A 20,089-nucleotide genomic window follows, 5' to 3' on the forward strand; every position below is an offset into this window, starting at 1 on the left:
GCAGTTCTCACCCCAGCCCAACCTGGTCTGCTTTAGTTACATGGGAAAGATGCTTTAGAGTTTAAAATTCTCAAAATTCACTTATATTTTCATATGTTATTTTTATACATAATTTTCTAAGAATAGCAAATAATATTTTGAGTCCCTTATTATACCTAGTACAGACAGTGCCTTACCAATATAAGTATATAATCCAGTCAGTCCTGCTATGATGCTTATTCATGAATTTGTTTGAATGTGATTAACACAGTAGGAGACAACTGACCATAGCGCAAAATTTCTCCTTTTCCTATATATAATCTCACTGTGAGAAATACTAGGTAGCTATGGAAAAATGCACCCAGTTGAAGTGAGACCCACAGAAAGACACAAAACTACACATTCTATACCTTAAGCCTCTTCCAGCTACCCAACTGGGTGTGTGGTAAGTGTGTGATAAGCCAACCCAACCCCATACAGTGTTATGACCGTCCTACTTAAGATAACCTACTTAAGATAACCCTCCTTCCACCACTTTATAATAACCCACAGGCTCTACACTTGCTAACATCCACCTCCCAAGTAAACCTCAGAGCTTCTTCCAGCTTTAATGCCATGAGAACAAGCTTCTTAACCATATAATAGGTGGAAAACGTGCTATCATTTTCATTAGGTACTACCATGATGATTACTAGGACTGGTGGGACTCTCCAGAGTATTTAGTTCACTGCCTGTGTGTTTAATGGCAATCACAAGGAACTACCAAACTCTGTTTTTCAGGGGTGAAGAGTCAACACCCAAGAAACCACATGGCCCTATGTACCCCAATATTCATAGCAGCAATGGCTACAACTGCCAAACTGTGGAAAGAGCCAAGATGCCCATCAACAAAAGAATGGATAAAGAAGATATGGCCCATATATACAATGGAATATTATGCCTCTATCAGAAAGGATGAATATCCAACTTTTGTATCAGCACGGACAGGACTGGAGGAGATTATGCTGAGTGAAATAAGTCAAGCAGAGAGAGTCAATTATCATATGGTTTCACTCTCTTGTGGAGCATAAGGAATAACATGGAGGACATTAGGAGAAGGAAAGGAAAAGTGAATTGGGGTAAATCAGAGGGGGAGATGAACCATGAGAGACTATGGGCTCTGAAAAACAATCTGAGGGTTTTGAAGGGGCAGGGGATGGGAGGTCGGGGTACCAGGGGGTGGGTATTATAGAGGGCACAGATTGCATGGAGCACTGGGTGTGGTGCAAAAATAATGAATACTGTTATGCTGAAAATAAATTTAAAATAAATTAAAAAAAAAAAGAAAGAAACCACATGGCCCAACATCTAAGTGGGTGCTCAATCCCAGGCCCCACCAGAGACTCAGTGATAACATTAGCTCTATGAACAAGTGAGATCACACAGAATCCCCTTCCCTCCTGTTTACTCAAGTTTGATTTGATACCCCACTAGCACCCACCTGTAAACCCCAACTATGCTTTTGCCTGGACTCTGCTGCCCAGTTTGGATCTCTAGAAACTGACTCACCTAACTGGCTTTTCAGTATGTTTTCCTAATTTGAAGAAAAATTCTGGACTCTGACCTGGATTTTATGCGATAATAATGTTTTCTATAGAATTACCTACATACTGGCACAATCTTGATACTTTGAGTATGGATAGAATTGAAATCATTAATCATTATATACTCAAAATCTCACATCTTCCATGAGCTGTTTTGTACCACTATTGCTCAGGAGGCAGAAATGACCTTAATCCTAAGACTAAAGGCTAATAGAGCTAAGAATCCTAATATTGGAGGATTCATCAAGGTTGTTTTATTCCTATACTTCAAACTCATAATCATCATTTCTCTGTAAAGTGATCCATACCACCGACCACCATTTAATAAACTATCTTCCACAAAGGTGTACCATTTCGTAACATTTTTACTCTTAGACCACAGCCTCAACAAAAGTAGATCATTCCATATTCCCCTTCCAGAAATCTGTTTTCTCACCCAAGAGAAAGGAAAAAGTCTGCCTCCCGGCAAGGTCAGAAAATAAACAAGCACAGTGGCTGTGACGGAAGTCTTGAAAGGAAAGTGGCCTCAACATGCAGAAAAGCATTTGGGGTTAACCCACAGCCCTGGTCATTGCAGGAACTGGCAAGAAAATAGAAAAGGGCCATTAAATTTGGTGTGAATCTTGGAGTAAGCATGACATGTTTCTGTTGCCAAACATGAAATTAGGGGGGAAAAAGACACTCACCTGCTTACAGTTTCCTTGGTATATGTCAGTTTCTAAGGAAAACAAAAATAAAAATGACTCTATGAGTTCATGACAGTTATTAAGTAGTAAACAGAATTTATTGCATAGAAAACACTAATACCCTAACATTACGTTGTTAGTCTATAAATCTATGCTGTTATTTTCTACGGTTAGACAAATAGTTAAAGCAAGGTACTAACAATGCCAAGTTTGTTTTAGGACTATGGGAATGTCCTGGCACTCAGCCTCTGTTTATGTTTCCAAAAGTTCTTGTGCTTTTTCTTAATGGGCACAGATTAACAGACTTCACTTGTTAATCATTCCAAAAAGATCTACAAATTGGAGATTGGAGAATTCTACTTCAACCTTCCATGGACTTAGAATCAAAGTTTTTTTTATGATCTAATACATTTATAGAAAATCTTAAACCAGAATAATATAAATACGTGGATAAAATAAATGCTAAATCTGTTTATCCAGAATTCAGACAAAAAGATATATTGTACCAATAATTGGATTATTCTTCTGGGGCATTCCAAAGCAAATTGTTCCTAAGTTTCCTCTAAATTAATGGTTTTATTCTGAGACCAACATAATAAAAAGAACACTAACTTAGAAGACCTAGTTTCAAGTCCCATTTTCTCTTGCTTCGTAACAGAGGCAAAACCCAAAATCCTTCAATTTCTCATCTATAAAATGGAAAGACTATTATTCTAAATAACTCTCATGATATTTATAAATAACCTATTGCTCTCCTTATACTACAAAGTCTCCTAGAATAATCTCAGCCACTCTAAATGCTTTCAATTACCACCTTGGGCCTGGTGACTCCTACAAGCTGTGTTTATAACCCAGACCACTCTCTTTGGCTTCATACCTAAATGTCAACCAATTCACATTTCACAGGTGGTTCAAAACAACATATTCAAAAGTGAACTCAATCTCCCACCTCATCTACAAAACTGCTTCTCTCCCCAAGTTCTTGTTCTTAGTCATCCAAACTATCAACAAGGAGGTTTCCAGGCCATTCCCTTAAACCTCTCCTACTCCCATCCAACCTACCAGAGTCCTGCTAATCTTTTTCCCTATTTGTATCCCTCATGCTTCCTGTATCTCGTGTCTAGCTAGGACCCTCAGTTCCTCAGGCATGGGGTAGTAAGGGTAGTAACTAGTCCCCCTGATCCCTCTAATCCATCCTATGGTATATAGAAACCATAATGACCTTTTTAAAATTCAAAACTGTCAAGTCAGCCTGTGACTCACCAACTTACAATCCCTCAATGATTTCCTATCGTTCACAGAGTTTTCTACTCTTCCAGTCTGATCTCCTATCACTTCTAATCTACCCTTCTGGTAGAGTGGCCCTCGTCATTCCCTACAAACATTTGGCTTATGCTGTCCCCTCTGCTTGAACTGTTCCTCCCAAACTCCTCCTCATTCAGCTAACTTGTACTTGTTATTTAAGACTCAATTCAGGTGACGTAACACCCACTTTGTTTGCATGTTTTATTACATAGTCATTGAAAGTATACTTCCAATGCATTCTAATTTTCCCTTCTGAAAAGTTCCACTTGTGAAAAATACCTTCCAATGTAACATCACGTGCTCATGTATGGTAATACTAACTTTATATCCTATGTATTTGCTGCTCTATCAACTGGTCCTATAACCTGGGCACAGTTGAGATGGCAACAGTAATATAAGTGTAAATATGTGTGTGTGTGTATTTTTTTACTGAACAGCTACTCCATATTAGCAAATTTGCCAATATTCCATATGACCAAATTTAGCAGTTTGCAAAACTGGTAATTACTGAGAAGGGAGGCCGAATGGTAAACAGAAAAAATATAAACATTTTTAAAAAGAGAAGCAGGTCTGAATTTAAGCTCCAGCCCGGATTGGGAGGGAGACAAACCATAAGTGACTCTTAATCTCACAAAACAAACTGAGGTTTGCTAGGGGGAGGGGGTTTGGGAGAAGGGAGTGGGATTATGGACATTGGGGAAGGTATGTGCTTTGGTGAGTGCTGTGAAGTGTGTAAACCTGGTGATTCACAGACCTGTACCCCTGGGGATAAAAATATATGTTTATTAAAAAAAAATAAAAAATTAAAATACAAAAAAAAAAAAAGAAAGAAAGAAATAACTCTGATGCTTAATGTGCTTATCTATAAATTGAGGATATTAGTACCTCCTTGTAGGGTTGTTGTTTATTAAATATAATGTTTTAATGGGCTTAATATGTGGCCTGGTACATGATATATACTAAGCAACTGGTAGCTATTCTCATAATTATTAATATTGAACATTTCAAAATGTGACAGAGGACTCTCTCTCTCAAGTAAATAAGTAAATAAAAATATATTTTTTTAAATGTGACAGAATTGAGGAGCCTGGGCAGCTCAGTCAGTTAAGTGTCTGTCTTTAGCTCATGATTCCTGGGGTCCTGAGATGGAGGCCTGCATCAGAGTCCCTGCTCAGCAAGGAGACTGCTCCACCCTCTTCCTCTGCCTCCTTCCCTGGCTTTTGCACTCTCTCTCTCTCTCTTGCTTTTGCTCACTCTCAAATAAGTAAATAAAATCTTTTTTAAAAAAGTAAATAAATTTAAAAAATTTTTAATGTGACAGAAGAAAAAAATGTAACACCTTGACTTAAAATGTGAGGTACCATGATTAAAAGTTGAATGTATTTTAAAACCACAAAAACCTGCACAACGTTGAAATGTTTATAACCCTGCAAGATTTGTCTTGGGTCCACCCATATTTATCAGACCATATTTCTGTTCCCAATTTGCTTCTAGTTAATGAGATCATCCCAATGTAGGGCCAAATGTTGAAAGAATGTCTCTACTAAAAATAAAATTCTTAAAGTAAAAAGAATCAGATGATATATTGTATTACTTTATGATGTTCTAATCCAATTTTACTAGACTCGAAATAAAAGCTCAGAGTTATCCAGTCAATAATTCTTTCTTCAGTCTCTCTAAGGTATATAATACTTAAAGCAAGTATTTAAGATAATATTTGTAAAAGTTTCTAATTATTTGCAACAAATAGGAAAAAGACATTGCAATTAGTGCTTATACACTTTTATTTCAACAAATATCTATCGCATAGTTATTTTATCACAGGAATGCAAAATGACAAATAATGACACAATCCTTGCTCTTCAGCTCATAGTCTAGTAGAAGAAATCACACATATAACTAATAATAATAAAATGCAAGTGGTACAACATTAAAGAATTATGGGAGCTCAAAGAATTATGGGAGTTAAATCTATGAGACTGGGGTTGATTCGTCATAAGGCAGGTTATATCTCAACTGAGGACAGGTAGGACTCAAACTGATGGACAAGGATAGATATAGGGCATATCAGCCTGAATGAGCGACTTACCACATATATCTAACCAGCTTCATTTTCTTATGAATACATGCATGCTATAGGAAAAGGGGACGGTGAGAGGCGTCTGGGTTGCTCTGTCAGTTAAGTGTCTGTCTCTTGATTTTGGCTCAGATCATGATCTCAGGATCGTGAGATCAAGCCCAAGTGGTGTTCCACACTCAGTGAGAAGTCTGCTTGGGATTCCCTCCCTCTTCCTCTGCCCCTCCTCCCACTTGTGCTCTCTCTCTCTAAAATAAGTAAATCATTTTAAAAAGAGAGAGAGAAGAAGAATGTTGGCAGGCAGTTTATTTGTCTATATGCATGCTTACTTATCCTTTGCTAAGAATAAACTAAGTCTAAAAGAAGGAGAATAAGTAAGCAAGTTCACTAATTAGAATTATATTTATATTTAACATTTACTTAACAAACTACAACTTCTATCCTAACTAGGGTCATTGGTAGGTACTCCAAATTGATAGTGTGCAAAATTTTGTCAAGAATGCTAGACTCTTACAGATTTATATTCTTAGCCTAAACCATTGCTGAATATTATTTCCAAATATTTACATTTATAAACATAAGCCTGAGGCTCTTACTGGGTTAACAATGTTTGCTGTAACAGCCAGAGCTAGGGATATAAAGACTAGGCTATGCTCTATGACAGCTCACTCAAATAGCCTAGTTCAACAACAAAAAGTAAAGTAGGGATTTGGCATTTGCTCTTTCTACCTTCAGGCTTTAACTGTGTATAAGTGCTCCTACAATAGCCCAGCTATACTTCCCTTGTTAGTACCCTTACCTTCATAATTAAACTTCTATGTTCCACGGACTGACTAAAATTTGTGCCCATGTCAAATATAGTTGTGGTTCCATCCTCACACAAATTCATCCAGTAATGATATTCCTCATGCCCAGGCAGTCGATCCCAAAATGTCCTGAAGGCTTCCCAAACAGCTTCCTGACATACTGGGAAACAGACAGAGAAGTACTTTATGGAAAATCAATGCACTTTGAGGTTCTCACAACAATCATGAATCTGTTTATTCAGATTCCCAAGACATTTGTCCATACTGTGCTTTCTGGAGGAGCGCGGGAATGATTCTCAGTCAAAGCTCTTCTGTTGATACATGTCCAGTTTAAACTTTTCAGATATGAAGAGAATTTGAACTCCCCACTCCTTTCCCTTACAAATAGGCTCACATCAAATAGGCAGGGTATTTTTCCCATCTTTCAAAAAAAAAATCTATGTTTATGTTTTATAAAAGTGGAACAGATATTGAGAATACTTCAATAGGTGGAAGAATAAATAAGATCCATATGATGGAATATTATTTTTTTTAAGATTTTATTTATTTATGAGAGAGAGAGAGGGAGAGAGAGCGAGCACAGGCAGACAGAATGGCAGGCAGAGGCAGAGGGAGAAGCAGGCTCCCTGCTGAGCAAGGAGCCTGATGTGGGACTCGATCCCAGGACGCTGATGGAATATTATTCAGTGACAAAAAGAAATGAGGCTCCAAGCAATGAAAAGACACAGTGAATTCTTAAAAGCATATTTCTAAGTAAAGGAAGCCAATCTGAAAAAGCTATATACTATATGATTCCAATGATATGATATTCTGGAAAAAAAATATGAAAATTGTGAAAAGATCAGTGGTTCCCAGGATTGTGGGGAGAGAGAGATAAAGACATGGAGCACAGTGATTTATTTTTAGGGTAGGAAAACCACTCTGTAGAACACTGTAATAGTGGATATATGTCATTATACATTTCTCAAAACCCACCAACTGTACAACACAATCAGCATAAACTGCACATAAACTATGAGCTTCAGTTAAGAATGATGTGTCAAGGGCACCTGGGTGGCTCAGTTGGTTAAGCAACTGCCTTCAGCTCAGGTCATGATCCTGGAGTCCTGGGATCAATTCTCACATCAAAGCCCCTTCTCAGCAGGGAGTCTGCTTTTTCTGCTGACCTCTCTCCTCTCATGCGTGCGCTCTTTCTCTCTCTCTCATTCTCTCTCTCTCTCAAATAAATAAAAAGTCTTAAAAAAAAAAAAAAGAGTGATGTGCAAGGGGCTCCTGGGTGGCTCAGTCAGTTAAGTGTCTGCCTTCTGCTCAGGTCATGATCCCAGCGTCCTGGGATGGAGCCTCCCATGAGGCTCCTTGGTTGGTGGGGAGCCTGTTCTCCCTCTCCTCCCTGCTTGTGTTCCCTCTCACTATCTCTGTCTCTCTCTCTTTCTCAAATAAATAAATAAAATCTTAAAAAAAAAAAAAAAAAGAAGATGAAGAATGGGTCTATATTGGCTCATCAATTGTAACAAATGTACTACACTAAATGTGTGTGTGGAAGAGTAACAGTATAGGTAACTCTCTGGACTTTCAGCTGAATTTTTCTGTAAATCTGAAACTTCTTTAAAAGTTAAAATATGGGGTGCCTGGGTGGTTCAGTGGGTTAAGCCTCTGCTTTCGGCTCAGGTCATGATCGAGCCCCAAATCGGGCTCTCTGCACAGTGGAGAACCTGCTTCCCCCTCTCTCTCTGCCTGCCTCTCTGCCAACTTGTGATTGCTGTTGAATAAAAAAACAAAAATCTTAAAAAAAAAAAAAGTTAAAGTCTATTAAAAAAAAGTCGGAGCAGAGAATAAACTGGTGATTGCCAGAGGGGTTGGGGATGAGGGGATGAATAAAATGGGTAAAGGGTAGTGAGATATACAGGGTTCCATTTATGGGATGAATAAGTCACAGGAATAAAAGGAACAGTATAAGGAACACAGCCAATGGTATTGTAATAGCATTGTATGGTAACAAATGGTAGTGATGCTTATAGTGAGCACAGCATAATACAGAAACTTGTCTAATCACTATGTTGTACACCTGAAACTAATGTAACATTGTACATCAATTATACTATAAAGAAATTTTTTTAAAGATAAGAGAACTAAAAATATTAAAATGATCTTCCAGAGAAAGGTACTGCTTATTAAAATAAAAAATAATTCAATCTATCTGCTAAATTATTCCAAAGGATCAAATCTGAAAGGATGCTAAACAGGTTGTCTGCACATTTTGTATAGAACTATCCTGCAGTCATTTCATTGGCTAAATGCCAGACACTGTGGACAACAGACAGACTGAGATGGGAGGGAAGAGGAACAGAGTGCTGAGGGAGAAAGATTGATGCAAATGCATAGAGATCAAGACCATTATTTTTCATTCCAAGAAAACTGAAGGCGTACCCAATAGCATATTAAGGTAAAGTCCCTGAACTCACAGAGTCAGAAAGTCTAACTGAATACTAGCACTAGCCGCACCGTGTACTAGCTTCATAACCAGGGGTAACTTACCTAGCCATTTAAGGCTTCAATGTACTCATCTCTCTTATTTAACTAGATGAATCATTACTGCCTTACCTATCTACCTTTGAGAGTTTTATAAAGTCCTTAGTGCTGCATGAATATTAGTGTTATCATCATAATGGATTCTGTTTGTCTCATATTTTTTTGATAGAAGAAGATAGTCTAAGCCAAAAAAAAAAAATTACACTTTAACAGAGAGGAAAATATATGAATATTTAAAGTTCCTCTAACAGTTGATTTTTTAGGGTTAAAATGAAACTTTGGTTGCAAACTTAGTTTTCTCTTTCAGTGAACTAACTGCAAACTGCATCCTTATAACTGCTCTTCAGAACTTCTGATATTATAGAATTCAGAAGAATCCAGCCATGGTTGACTGAGGAAGAGCTGACCACCTGTAGATTCAGAATTCTTCCTTGCTTCTTAAAAATTTCACATGAAAATTTAGTGCCCACTAGAAGACAATGCAAAGGTCAATGTCTCAATTGGCAAAATAAATAATTTTTTTGTTGTCACAAAAAATGAATGTCTATAAGGTCTAGTTATGAAAAAAATGATACAAAGAAATTATAAAAAATATTATAAGACTGAGTGTATATCTATAAAGAAAGAAAAATAAATCTCAATAATTTATTTATAATATACACAAAAAATAATTTGAAATATGAAAGCTAATATTACAAAGTTCCTAAAAGAAAACACAGAAGAATATGTATAACTTGACGACAGGCAAAGATTTCATAGATAGGACAGAGAAAGCAACAACTACAAAAGGAAAAAAAAAGAAATTAGAATTTATCAAAACAATTATTCATCAAATAAAATTAAAAATAGATAGGCAGGGGTGACTGGGTGGCTCAGCCATTAAGCATCTGCCTTCAGCTCAAGTCATGATCCCAGGGTCCTGGGAATGAGCCCTGATCAGCAGGAAGCCAGCTTTTCCCTCTCCTTCTGCTTGTGTCCCCTCTCTCGCTGTGTCTCTCTCCATCAAATAAACATACAAAATCTTTTAAAAAAAGAAATGGATAGGCAAGCCATACCTCTGGCAGAAAATATTCAAAATATATATATATCCCACAGAACCAGTATTTAGGATATGTAAAGAATTTCTACAACTCTAATAAAAAGGCAAACAATCTAATTTTCAAAACATGTAAAAGACTGGAACAAACATTTTACAAAGGAAATATATGTATATGTGAAAAAGCGCTATCATTCACCTTCAGAAAAATGCAAAATAAAGCATCCACACATGAATCACTAACATTAAGATGGTAGTATCACTAAACTGATCTACAGATCTAAAGCAATCCTATCTGAACACAAGTTGACTTCTTTATAGAAATTGACAAGCTAATTCTAAAATTCATATAGAATTACAATAAACCTAGAATAACTAAAATAATTTTGAAAAAGAACAAATAGATAAACTGGACTTTATCAAAATCAAAAACTTTAGTGCATAGAAGACACCACCAAGAAAGTGAAAAGAGAAACCACAGAATAAGAAAAAATACTTTCAAATAATTTACCTGATAAGAAACCTGTATCTAGAATATATAAAGAATGGTTACAACTCAATAATTTTTTAAAAACTGAAAAAAGGGAAGGATTCAAAGATATTTTTCAAAAAAATATATTCAAATGACAAAAGCAAATAAAATAATGTTTAATGTTACTAATCATTAAAGAAATGCAAATCAAAACCAGGGAATACTATTTCACACATACTAAGATGGTGGTGATTTTTTTTTTTTAAAGGAAAATCATAGTGCTAGCAAAGATAGAGAAATAAGAATCTCACACATCACCGTTAGGAAATTGAGATGATACAGCTACTTTAGATAAAGTATTACCTGGCAGTTCCTCATACAGTTAAACATAAAGTTTAACTTTATGTTTATGTTTAACATATAACCCAGAAATTCTACTTGTAAGTATACACTTAAATAACTGAACACACCCCAAATGCCCAACAACTGACAAATGGATAAATGAAATATGGTATAGCCATATAAGGAAATACTATTATTTGGCCATAAAAAATAAACTAGTAAAGTATGCTACAACATGAACGAAGTTGAAAACATTATGCAAAGTGAAAGAAGTCAGTCACAAAAGACCACACATTATATTATCACATTTATCTGACATATCCTTAATATATAACTCTATAGAAATAAAAAGCAGATTTGTGGTTGCTTAGACCTCAGAAGAGGGACAGAGGAAATAAAGGGTTAGAGAGTAATGACTAAAGGGTATGAGGTTTCTTTCTGAGGTGATGAAAGGTTCTTAAACTCAGTGTAATAATGGTTGCACATTTCTGTGAATATACTAGAAAACCATTGAATTCTTTACATTAAATGGATGAATTATATGGTATGTGAATTATGTCTCAATAAAATTATAAAAGCAATTCTTTCCAGAAAAGTAATATATCCTTAATTTATCCAAAGGCTTTCCATTTGTGAGCTATCTGACAAGAATGTCCAATTAACAAACATGAAATACAGAATTCAGAACATGTACATTTAAATAGAGGAGGAGAACTGGGTGAGGACAGGGTTGGGGGGTAGCCTAGAGCCCTCATGCAGCTTAGAGAGAGAGAAAACCCACATAGGACACTGCAGCCAGTAGAATGAAGAGTAAAATCAGCACATCCCAGGAAAAGAGGTACTAAGAAGGGCAAAACTTTACCAGAGAGAACTGCCACACACTTTGCTATGGCCTAGAAGTAGACCTGTTCTGAAATGCCAACCTTGTCAAACAATTTTCATATCCTCTTTAGTGACTGTTGAAGATTTTTGAGAAAACAGGTGATCTACAAATGCCTCTCTTGTGGCAGAGAAAGCCTGCCCTGCAAACTGCTGGAGGAAGGCAAAATGTAATGGCAATACTCTGAAGAAAGAAATGCTTGCATTTAATCTGTCTTTAATCCTGTTAACTAGGACTCAGGCTGTGCATATTACTCAGTACGTAGGAATCCAGTAAGGAACAAAGTCTTTCTTTAAGGTATTTTCCTCTCAAAATCATGGTGCCCAAAGCATATGGAACATTTTGGTACAATAAGGCAAGAAATAAAAGGCATATAAATTGGAAGATAAGAAGTAAAATTATCTTTATTTGCAAATAAAATAATAATCTATGTAGAAAACCTTAAGGAATACACAAAAACTACTAGAGCTAATAAGTGAATTTAGCAAGTTACACAATAAAAGGTCAATATACAAAAAGTGGTTGTATGCCTATATACTAGCAAGGAACAATCAGAAACTAAAATACCATTAACAATGGCATGAAAAAAGTAAACTAAATCTGATAAAAAGGATGTGTAAGACCAATACACTGAAAATTATAAAAAGCTGCCAGGAGAAATTGAAGAGGACCTAAATAAATGGAGGGATATATCACGTTCATAGATCATTATTGTTAAGATGACAATTCTTTCCAAATTGACTAACAGATTCACCTCAATTCCAATCAAAATTCCAGCAGCCCTTTTGTATAAGTTGGAAAGTTGATTCTAATATTTATATGAAAAACAAAGGACCTCACATCACCAAGCAAATCTAAAAGAAAAGAACAAAGTTGAAGAACTTTTCCTATTAAAAGCTTATTATAATCAAGACAGTATGGTATTGGCATAAAAATAGACAAAGAGATCAGTGAAAAAGAATGAAGACTATAGAGGTAGACCCACCATAGACAGAAGATTGATTTCCAACAAATGTGCAAAGGCAAGAAAGGATAAATTTTTTATTGCCTCATGTTTGTATTTATTTATGTATTTTTTGCATTTTGTTTTTTATTTTTCATTATGATCAGTTAGCCAACATATAGTATAAGTTTTTGTTGTAGTGTTCAATGATTCATTAGTTGCCTAAATCTCATCCCAACACTGGGGTAATTTTTTTTTAAGATTTTATTTATTTATTTAGAGAGAGCACATGAGCAGGGGGAGGGGCAGAGGGAAAGGGAGCGAGAGACTCTCAAGCAGACTCCATGCCCAGCATGGAGCTAGAGTGGGGCTCAATTCCGTGAACCTGAAATCATGACCTGAGCTTAAATCAAGAGTCAGATGCTTACCTGAGCCACGCAGGTGCCCCAAGGATAATCTTTTTAAATAAGTGCTGCTGGAACAACTGTCTTTGCATATGCAAAATTTTAACTTTGATCAATATACACCATATATAAAAATTAACTCAAAGTAGATCATAGACCTAAATACAAAACCTAAAAATTATAAAATGTCTGTAGGGAAAAATAGGAGAAAATACTTGTCACTTTGGGTTAAGCAAACTTAGATATAACACTGAAGGCAAAGATAATCCAAAAGAAAAAAAAAAAGATAAATTGAACTTCATCAAAATTTAAAATTTTTCTTTGTCAAGAGACATTATTAAGAAAAAAAACCCACACATTGGGTGAAACTGTATGCAAAACATATAAAAACATATATCTGACAAAAAACTTGTATTTGGAATACATTAAGAACTCTTACAATTCTATAAGACAAATGACCCAATCATTTGGGTTGTCACCAAAAATGATACACAAATGGTGAATGAGTACATGAAAAAGGTGCTCAACATCATTAGCCATTAAAAAAATGAATATTATGCTCCACAAATAAGTGAAACCATATGATAATTGACTCTCTCTGCTTGACTTAGAGAGGAGAAGGGAGTTGGGGGAAATTGGAAGGGGAGGTGAACCATGAGAGACTATGGACTCTGAAAAACAATCTGAGGGTTTTGAAGGGGTGGGGGGTGAGAGGTTGGGGTACTAGGTGGTGGGTATTATAAAGGGCACGAATTGCATGGAGCACTGGGTGTGGTGAAAAATAATGAATACTGTTATGCTGAAAATAAAAAATAAATTTATAAAAAAAAAAAAAAAAAATGAATATTAAAACCACAGTAAGAGATCACTTCATATTCACTAGAATGGTTACAGTTCAAAAAGACTGACTAGGGGCGCCTGGGTGGCTCAGTGGGTTAAAGTCTCTGCCTTTGGCTCAGGTCATGATCCGAGGGTCCGGGGATCGAGCCCCACATCAGGCTCTCTGCTGAGCGGGAGGCATGCTTCCTCCTCTCTCTCTCTGCCTGCCTCTCTGTCTACTTGTAATCTCTGTCTGTCAAATAAATAAATAAAATCTTAAAAAAAAAAAAAAAAGACTGACTATACCAAGTATTGCAAGAATGTGGAAAACTGGAAATCTATTACATATTATGTGGTACAGCCACATTGGAAAACATTTTAGAAATGTCACAAAAAGCTAAACATATAAGGCCCAGCCATTCCACTCCTATTAACCAATAGAAAGAAAACATATGTTCACACAAAAACTTAAAAACAAATGTTCATAACAGCTTTCTTTATAATCACCATTAGCTGAAAACAACTGAAGTATCCCAAAATGTGATATATCCCTAAAATAGAAGACTACTCAACAATAAAAGGTAACAAACTACTGATACACAAAAAGAATCATAGATGAGTCTCAAAATAATTACACTAAGCCAGATAAAAAAAAGTGTACATATTGTACATTCATATATAAAAGTGTGGAAAATGCTAACAATTCATAGTGATAAAAAAAAAAAAACAGATTAGCGATTGCCTCAGTACCAGGATAAAGGGAAGTGCTAAGGGAGGGAGAGATTACAAAGGCAAATGAGAAAATATTTGGAGGTAACTGATAAATTCATTTTCTTAACTGCAAGATGATTTCAAGGGTAAATACATTTTTCAAAACTAATCAAATAGTATAATTCAAATACACAGCTCATAATCCTTCAATGTATACATTACTAAAGCTGTATTTTAAAACTGCAACTACACTTGGAATTTTTTAAATGTGAGGATACTACTAACTGCATTCAATTCCAAGCACCCTCAATGTCTGTTTAGTTTTACAAATCATTAGGTTAAATGCAGTTGCTTCTTGCTATGAAGAACTTTGTAACAAACTTGAAGATATTTTTCAAGTTTGTTACACCAACTAGCAACTGAAGCCAGACAGTCTATGAAGGAAAAATTGGGCAAACCATTAAATTGAATTAGCTTAGTTGGACATTGAATGATCTCTCCCTCTAAGTTCCAAACATTTTGTTCTGAGTGCATAACCTCAATTATATCTACAAAATCTCTTTACAACCTATGCTGAAATATTCATTTTTCCTAATTTTCAAAAACACATTTATTCTTTACAAATGACAGTAACAACTGTACCAACATTGGTACCATCTTGATCTGCTTGTGCCAACGCTTTCAGCTCTGTGAGGTCCCTTTCCAATGATTCCATTCATAAGATCTGTATTTGAAAATCAATTATTTAGGAATGCTTTTCATTTTGTTGGCTTCTTTTTCAATAGTATCTCTTAAATTTAAAAACATAAGAAATTAAAAGATATAACCACAATTATTCTTTTTTTTTTTTTTTGCTGATCTGTTCCTATTTTTCATTTTATTTCATTTAAATTCAATTAATTAACATATACTCTATTAATAGTTTCAGGGTAGAGTTCAGTGATTCATCAGTTGCATATAACACCCAGCGCTCATTATATCAAGTGCCTTCCTTAATGCCCATCACCCAGTTATAACATCCCCCCACTCACCTCCCTTCCAGCAACCCTCACATTGTTTCCTATAGTTAAGAGTCTCTTATAGTTTGTCTCCTCTCTGATTTCATCTTTTATTTTTCCTGCCCTTCCCCTATGGTCCTCTGTTTTGTTTCTTAAATTCCACATATGAGTGAAATCATATAACTGTCTTTCTCTAACTTATTTCACTCCCTTAAGACTCTCTAGCTCCATCTACATTATTGTAAATAGTAAGATTTCATTTTTTTTTCTTTAATAATTTTTTATTTTTTATAAACATGTATTTTTATCCCCAGGGGTACAGGTCTGTGAATCACCAGGTTTACACACTTCAAAGCACTCACCAAAGCACATACCCTCCCCAATGTCCATAATCCCACCCCCTTCTCCCAAACCCTCTCCCCCCAGCAACCCTCAGTCTGTTTTGTGAGATTAAGAGTCACTTATGGTTTGTCTAAGATTTCATTTTTTGATGGCTGAGCAATATTCCAGTGTGTGTGTGTGTGTGTGTGTATCACATCTTCTTTATCCATTCATCTGTCCATGGACATCTGGGCTCTTTCCATAGTTTGGCTATTGTGGACATTGCTACTATAACACTGGGGTGCAGGTGCCCCTTTGGATCACTATGTTTGTACCCTATACCTAGCAGTACAAATTCTGGGTCCTAGGTTATCTCTATTTAACTTTTTGAGGAACCTCCATACTCTTTTCCAGAGAGGCTGTACCAGCTTGCATTCCCACCAGCAGTGTAAGAGGGTTCCCCTTCTCCACATCCTTGCCAACATTTGTTGTTTCCTGACTTGATATAACCACATTTCTTTTTTTTTAAGTGGTTATATCAAGATTTTATTTATATATTTATTTATCTAGCTATCTATTAGAGACAGAGCGCACTAGCAGGTGGAGTGGCAGGCAGAGGGAGGAGCAGAACAAGGAGCCTGATGTGGGACTTGATCCCAGGATCCCAGGGTCATGGCCTGAGCTGAAGGCAGACACTTAACCAACTGAGCCACCCAGGCATCCCCATAACATTTCTTAAGTGGTTATTTACTCTTCACTATTTAACCAACAGCTATATAGATATTCTGATCTATTTATTTTAAAAGTAAAAATCCAGGTAGTAGAAATCATATTTTGTTAAGTTATAAACTGTCATTCTCACTCATCTTCAATCCTTTATTCTCTTTCCATCCTCTTTAGAATTTGCCACTTCTGGCACATACCCCATACACAAAGGCTCAGTCAATAGATTTCCATTAAAAAGGTAAAAGGAAAGCTTATTACTTAGTAATGTTTGATAGTACCAACATAAAATTAAGAAATATAAATACCTGCTTTTAAAAAGGTGTTAATAGAGTGCCACTTTTTTTTTTTAATTTAGCACTGTGTTGATACTGTGGTTTTAAGCCTTTTTTTTTTTTTTTAAGATCTTATTTATTTATTTGACAGAGAGAGATCACAAGTAGGCAGAGAGGCAGGCAGAGAGAGAGGAAGGGAAGCAGGCCCCCTGCTGAGCAGAGAGCCCGATGTGGGACTCGATCCCAGGACCCTGAGATCATGACCTGAGCCGAAGGCAGCGGCCTAACCCACTGAGCCACCCAGGCACCCCAAGAGAGTGTCACTTTAATAAAAAAATTTAAATATATAAATATATGTAATATCTGGTATTAATTTTTTATTTTAAAAACAATTGCTTAGACAGTATTATGCTAAGTGAAATAAGTCAGTCAGACAAAGATAAATACTGCATGGTTTCACTCATATGTGGAATTTAAGGAACAAAACAAATGAGCAAAGGTTAAAATAGAAAAAGGCCAACCAAGAAACAGACTCTTTTTTTTTTTTTTTTAAAGATTTCATCCACTTATCTGACAGAGAGAGAGATCACAAGTAGGCAGAGAGGCAGAGACAGAGAGAGGAGGAAAGCTGGCTCCACACCGAACAGAGAGCCTGATGCGGGGCTCGATCCCAGGACCCTGGCATCATGACCCAAGCCAAAGGCAGAGGCTTAACCCACTGAGCCACTCAGGCACCCCAAGAAACAGACTCTTGAGAGAACAAACTGAGGGCTGCTGGAGGGGAAGCGGGGGGATGAGTTAAATATGTGTTGGCGATTAAGGACTGCACTTGTTCTGATGAGCACCAGGTGTGGTATATAAATGTTATATCCCTCAACTTGTGTACTTGAAACTAATATTGCACTGTATTTGACTAACTGGAATTTAAATAAAAACTAAAAAATACTTTCTTTGAAAAAATATATAAAAATAAAAAGACTTAAGGTTTGGTGAGGGAGGAGAAGTGAAAGGACAAGAGAGAGGAAAGTAAAAAAGAAGATAAAGCAGCAGCTTAGACTGAAGATCCATATAGCCCAGGGCATGGAAAATGTGTGTTCAATAAACATTTGTTGAATAAATACATAAATGAGCAAGTCCGATTTCCCTGCTGTCTAATCATCTACCTCTACTTTAGTTTGCTAGCATCACACCCATCTTATGGCTTTTTATTGTCTCCTGAGCAGCAAAAAGTGTGAGATTCCCTCAAAACTCAGAGACATACTATGGTCAATTAAGCTATTTTGGTTAGTAAGTACAGAACTTATACACATAATAAAAAAGGATTTGATCAAGGATAATACTGTTTAGTTAAAAATAAAATCCTGGGTACAGTTAGTCAAGCATCCCATAGACTCTTTGTTTTGGCTCAGGTTGTGATCTCAGGGTCATGAGATAGAGCCTTGCATCAGGCTCCGGCTCAGTGTGGAGTCTATTTGAGACTATCTCTGCCTCTCCCTCTGCCAGTCCTCCCCGCAACTCCTCACCCCCACCTCTGCATGCTTGCTGTCTCTATCTCTAAATAAATAAATAAAATCTTTATAATAAATAAATAAATAAAATCTTAATGATAAATGAATAAATAAATAAAATCCTAGTTAATTGCTTTCAGGTCCACTGTGAGAAGTGCCATCATTTTAGACATGATAAGGTTTATGTATACCAACCAGAGACTTATCATCATGAATCTGCAGAATGTCTGCACTATAAAATATAGAAATTTATTATATTTTCATGTATATAAAGTAACTAATTATCCAAATAGGTAAGTATGCCATGGACAATACATTTTGCGGGTATATTTAAACAAATTACTGAATGATGAAGGAAAAATAATTAAATTTTCCAATAACATAAACTGGTATTCTTGACATGCTTAAAAGGCTTTAGCCATTTCCACTCTTAAACTTTCCTCTGAATCTGTATAAATACTATACTTTGAGCAAGTCCCTTTCCCATAGCTAATACAAAGATAATATTTGGCTCAGTATGTCTAAATTATCACAGACTTTGAATTTTTACAAGATACGACACACATGTTAGAACTATGTTTGAATTGCATCATGAAGCCCCAAGGTTTAGATGCTCACTTACCTCGTACTTTAAAATATTTCACATGGTTTGCCACAACCTCGGTCACACTTTCACCCAGACAGGTTTTCACACCATTAGGAAACAGAATAGATCGCCTTCTTCTCAGCAACCACTGTTTCTCAGTTTCTCTGTGGTCCAGAGGTAGTTTCCTTTCAGTAGAAGGAGAAGTGTCTGTGGATTCTGAGTCAGTCAGGAAAAAAGAAACTGTACTCTTGGGTTCTTGGATATCTTCTAAAGACATGTAGGTTTGTGCTACAGAGTGAAAGCATAGACAAGTCTTCTGATAATGAACAAATATACAGTATGAAAGGTAACAAATAAAAACAGACTTTTGTGCCGTATTTCAATTTTAAAGTCATGATCAGACTACAGACATGTATGCCTTAAGAGTGGAGGAGTGAGCTGTCAATTCTTTTCCATCTAACTCCTACTCCTTTATTTCAAGATTCTTGGTTATTGAAATAACTATATATCCAATTGCAACACAAGAAATAAGAGGAAGTAAGTCCGAAGTAGAAATTACTAAAGAAAAAAACCAAAATTATTGGAGAGATTTTAAAAGTTTAAATGAAGCAATAACAAACACTAAAATAATAGCATTTGGTTCAACTTCTTACAACAGTTGTCTCATATAATATTATTTTTAAAGAGATTATAATACAAATATAAGGAAAAAATATATAGATTTTTAAATACCTGTTAATGATGTAAGGTTTCCTTCTATCACGACAAATATCAAAATACCCAGAGAAATCTTCCCCAAATGAGGAAACATAATCATTTGGGCCAAAATCAAAGGAAATGAGAAGAAACCAAAATCCTTAACTTGAACACCCGAAAAGACTTGAAACTTTCAGTAACAAATTATTATAAGAAAAGTCTAACATTTAAGAGTTTATACTTGAGAAATGACAAACATTCCAAAACCATTATAAATTAGCTAAATAAAAACGGTGTCCTTTCAAAATACCTGTCACTTCTTTCCTGAAATAACCAGCACAGCTACGAAAGCGGAAGAGATAAGCTAATTAGAACAGATGGGGAGAGACAATTTCTTTATTCTAATCTAC

The 20,089-nt window shown here is 35.8% G+C and overlaps 1 protein-coding gene across 1 annotated transcript in view; it reads right to left on the bottom strand.

The window, feature by feature from the left end:
- Window positions 1–19,800, bottom strand: part of IMPG2 (interphotoreceptor matrix proteoglycan 2) — a gene marked incomplete at its 5' end in the record, with an annotated part of 86,024 nt that extends 66,224 nt beyond the window's left edge. Inside the window, 4 exons of the mRNA XM_082696192.1 lie at window positions 2,249–2,280; window positions 6,430–6,596; window positions 19,020–19,271; window positions 19,716–19,800. Of these exons, the coding sequence (XP_082552318.1) occupies window positions 2,249–2,280; window positions 6,430–6,596; window positions 19,020–19,271; window positions 19,716–19,800 (536 nt within the window). The remainder of the gene's footprint in view (window positions 1–2,248; window positions 2,281–6,429; window positions 6,597–19,019; window positions 19,272–19,715) is intronic.
- Window positions 19,801–20,089: the final 289 nt, after the last annotated feature.

The sequence above is a fragment of the Mustela nivalis genome (genome assembly GCF_964662115.1).
Source record: "Mustela nivalis genome assembly, chromosome: 1".
Classification (NCBI taxonomy): domain Eukaryota; kingdom Metazoa; phylum Chordata; class Mammalia; order Carnivora; family Mustelidae; genus Mustela; species Mustela nivalis.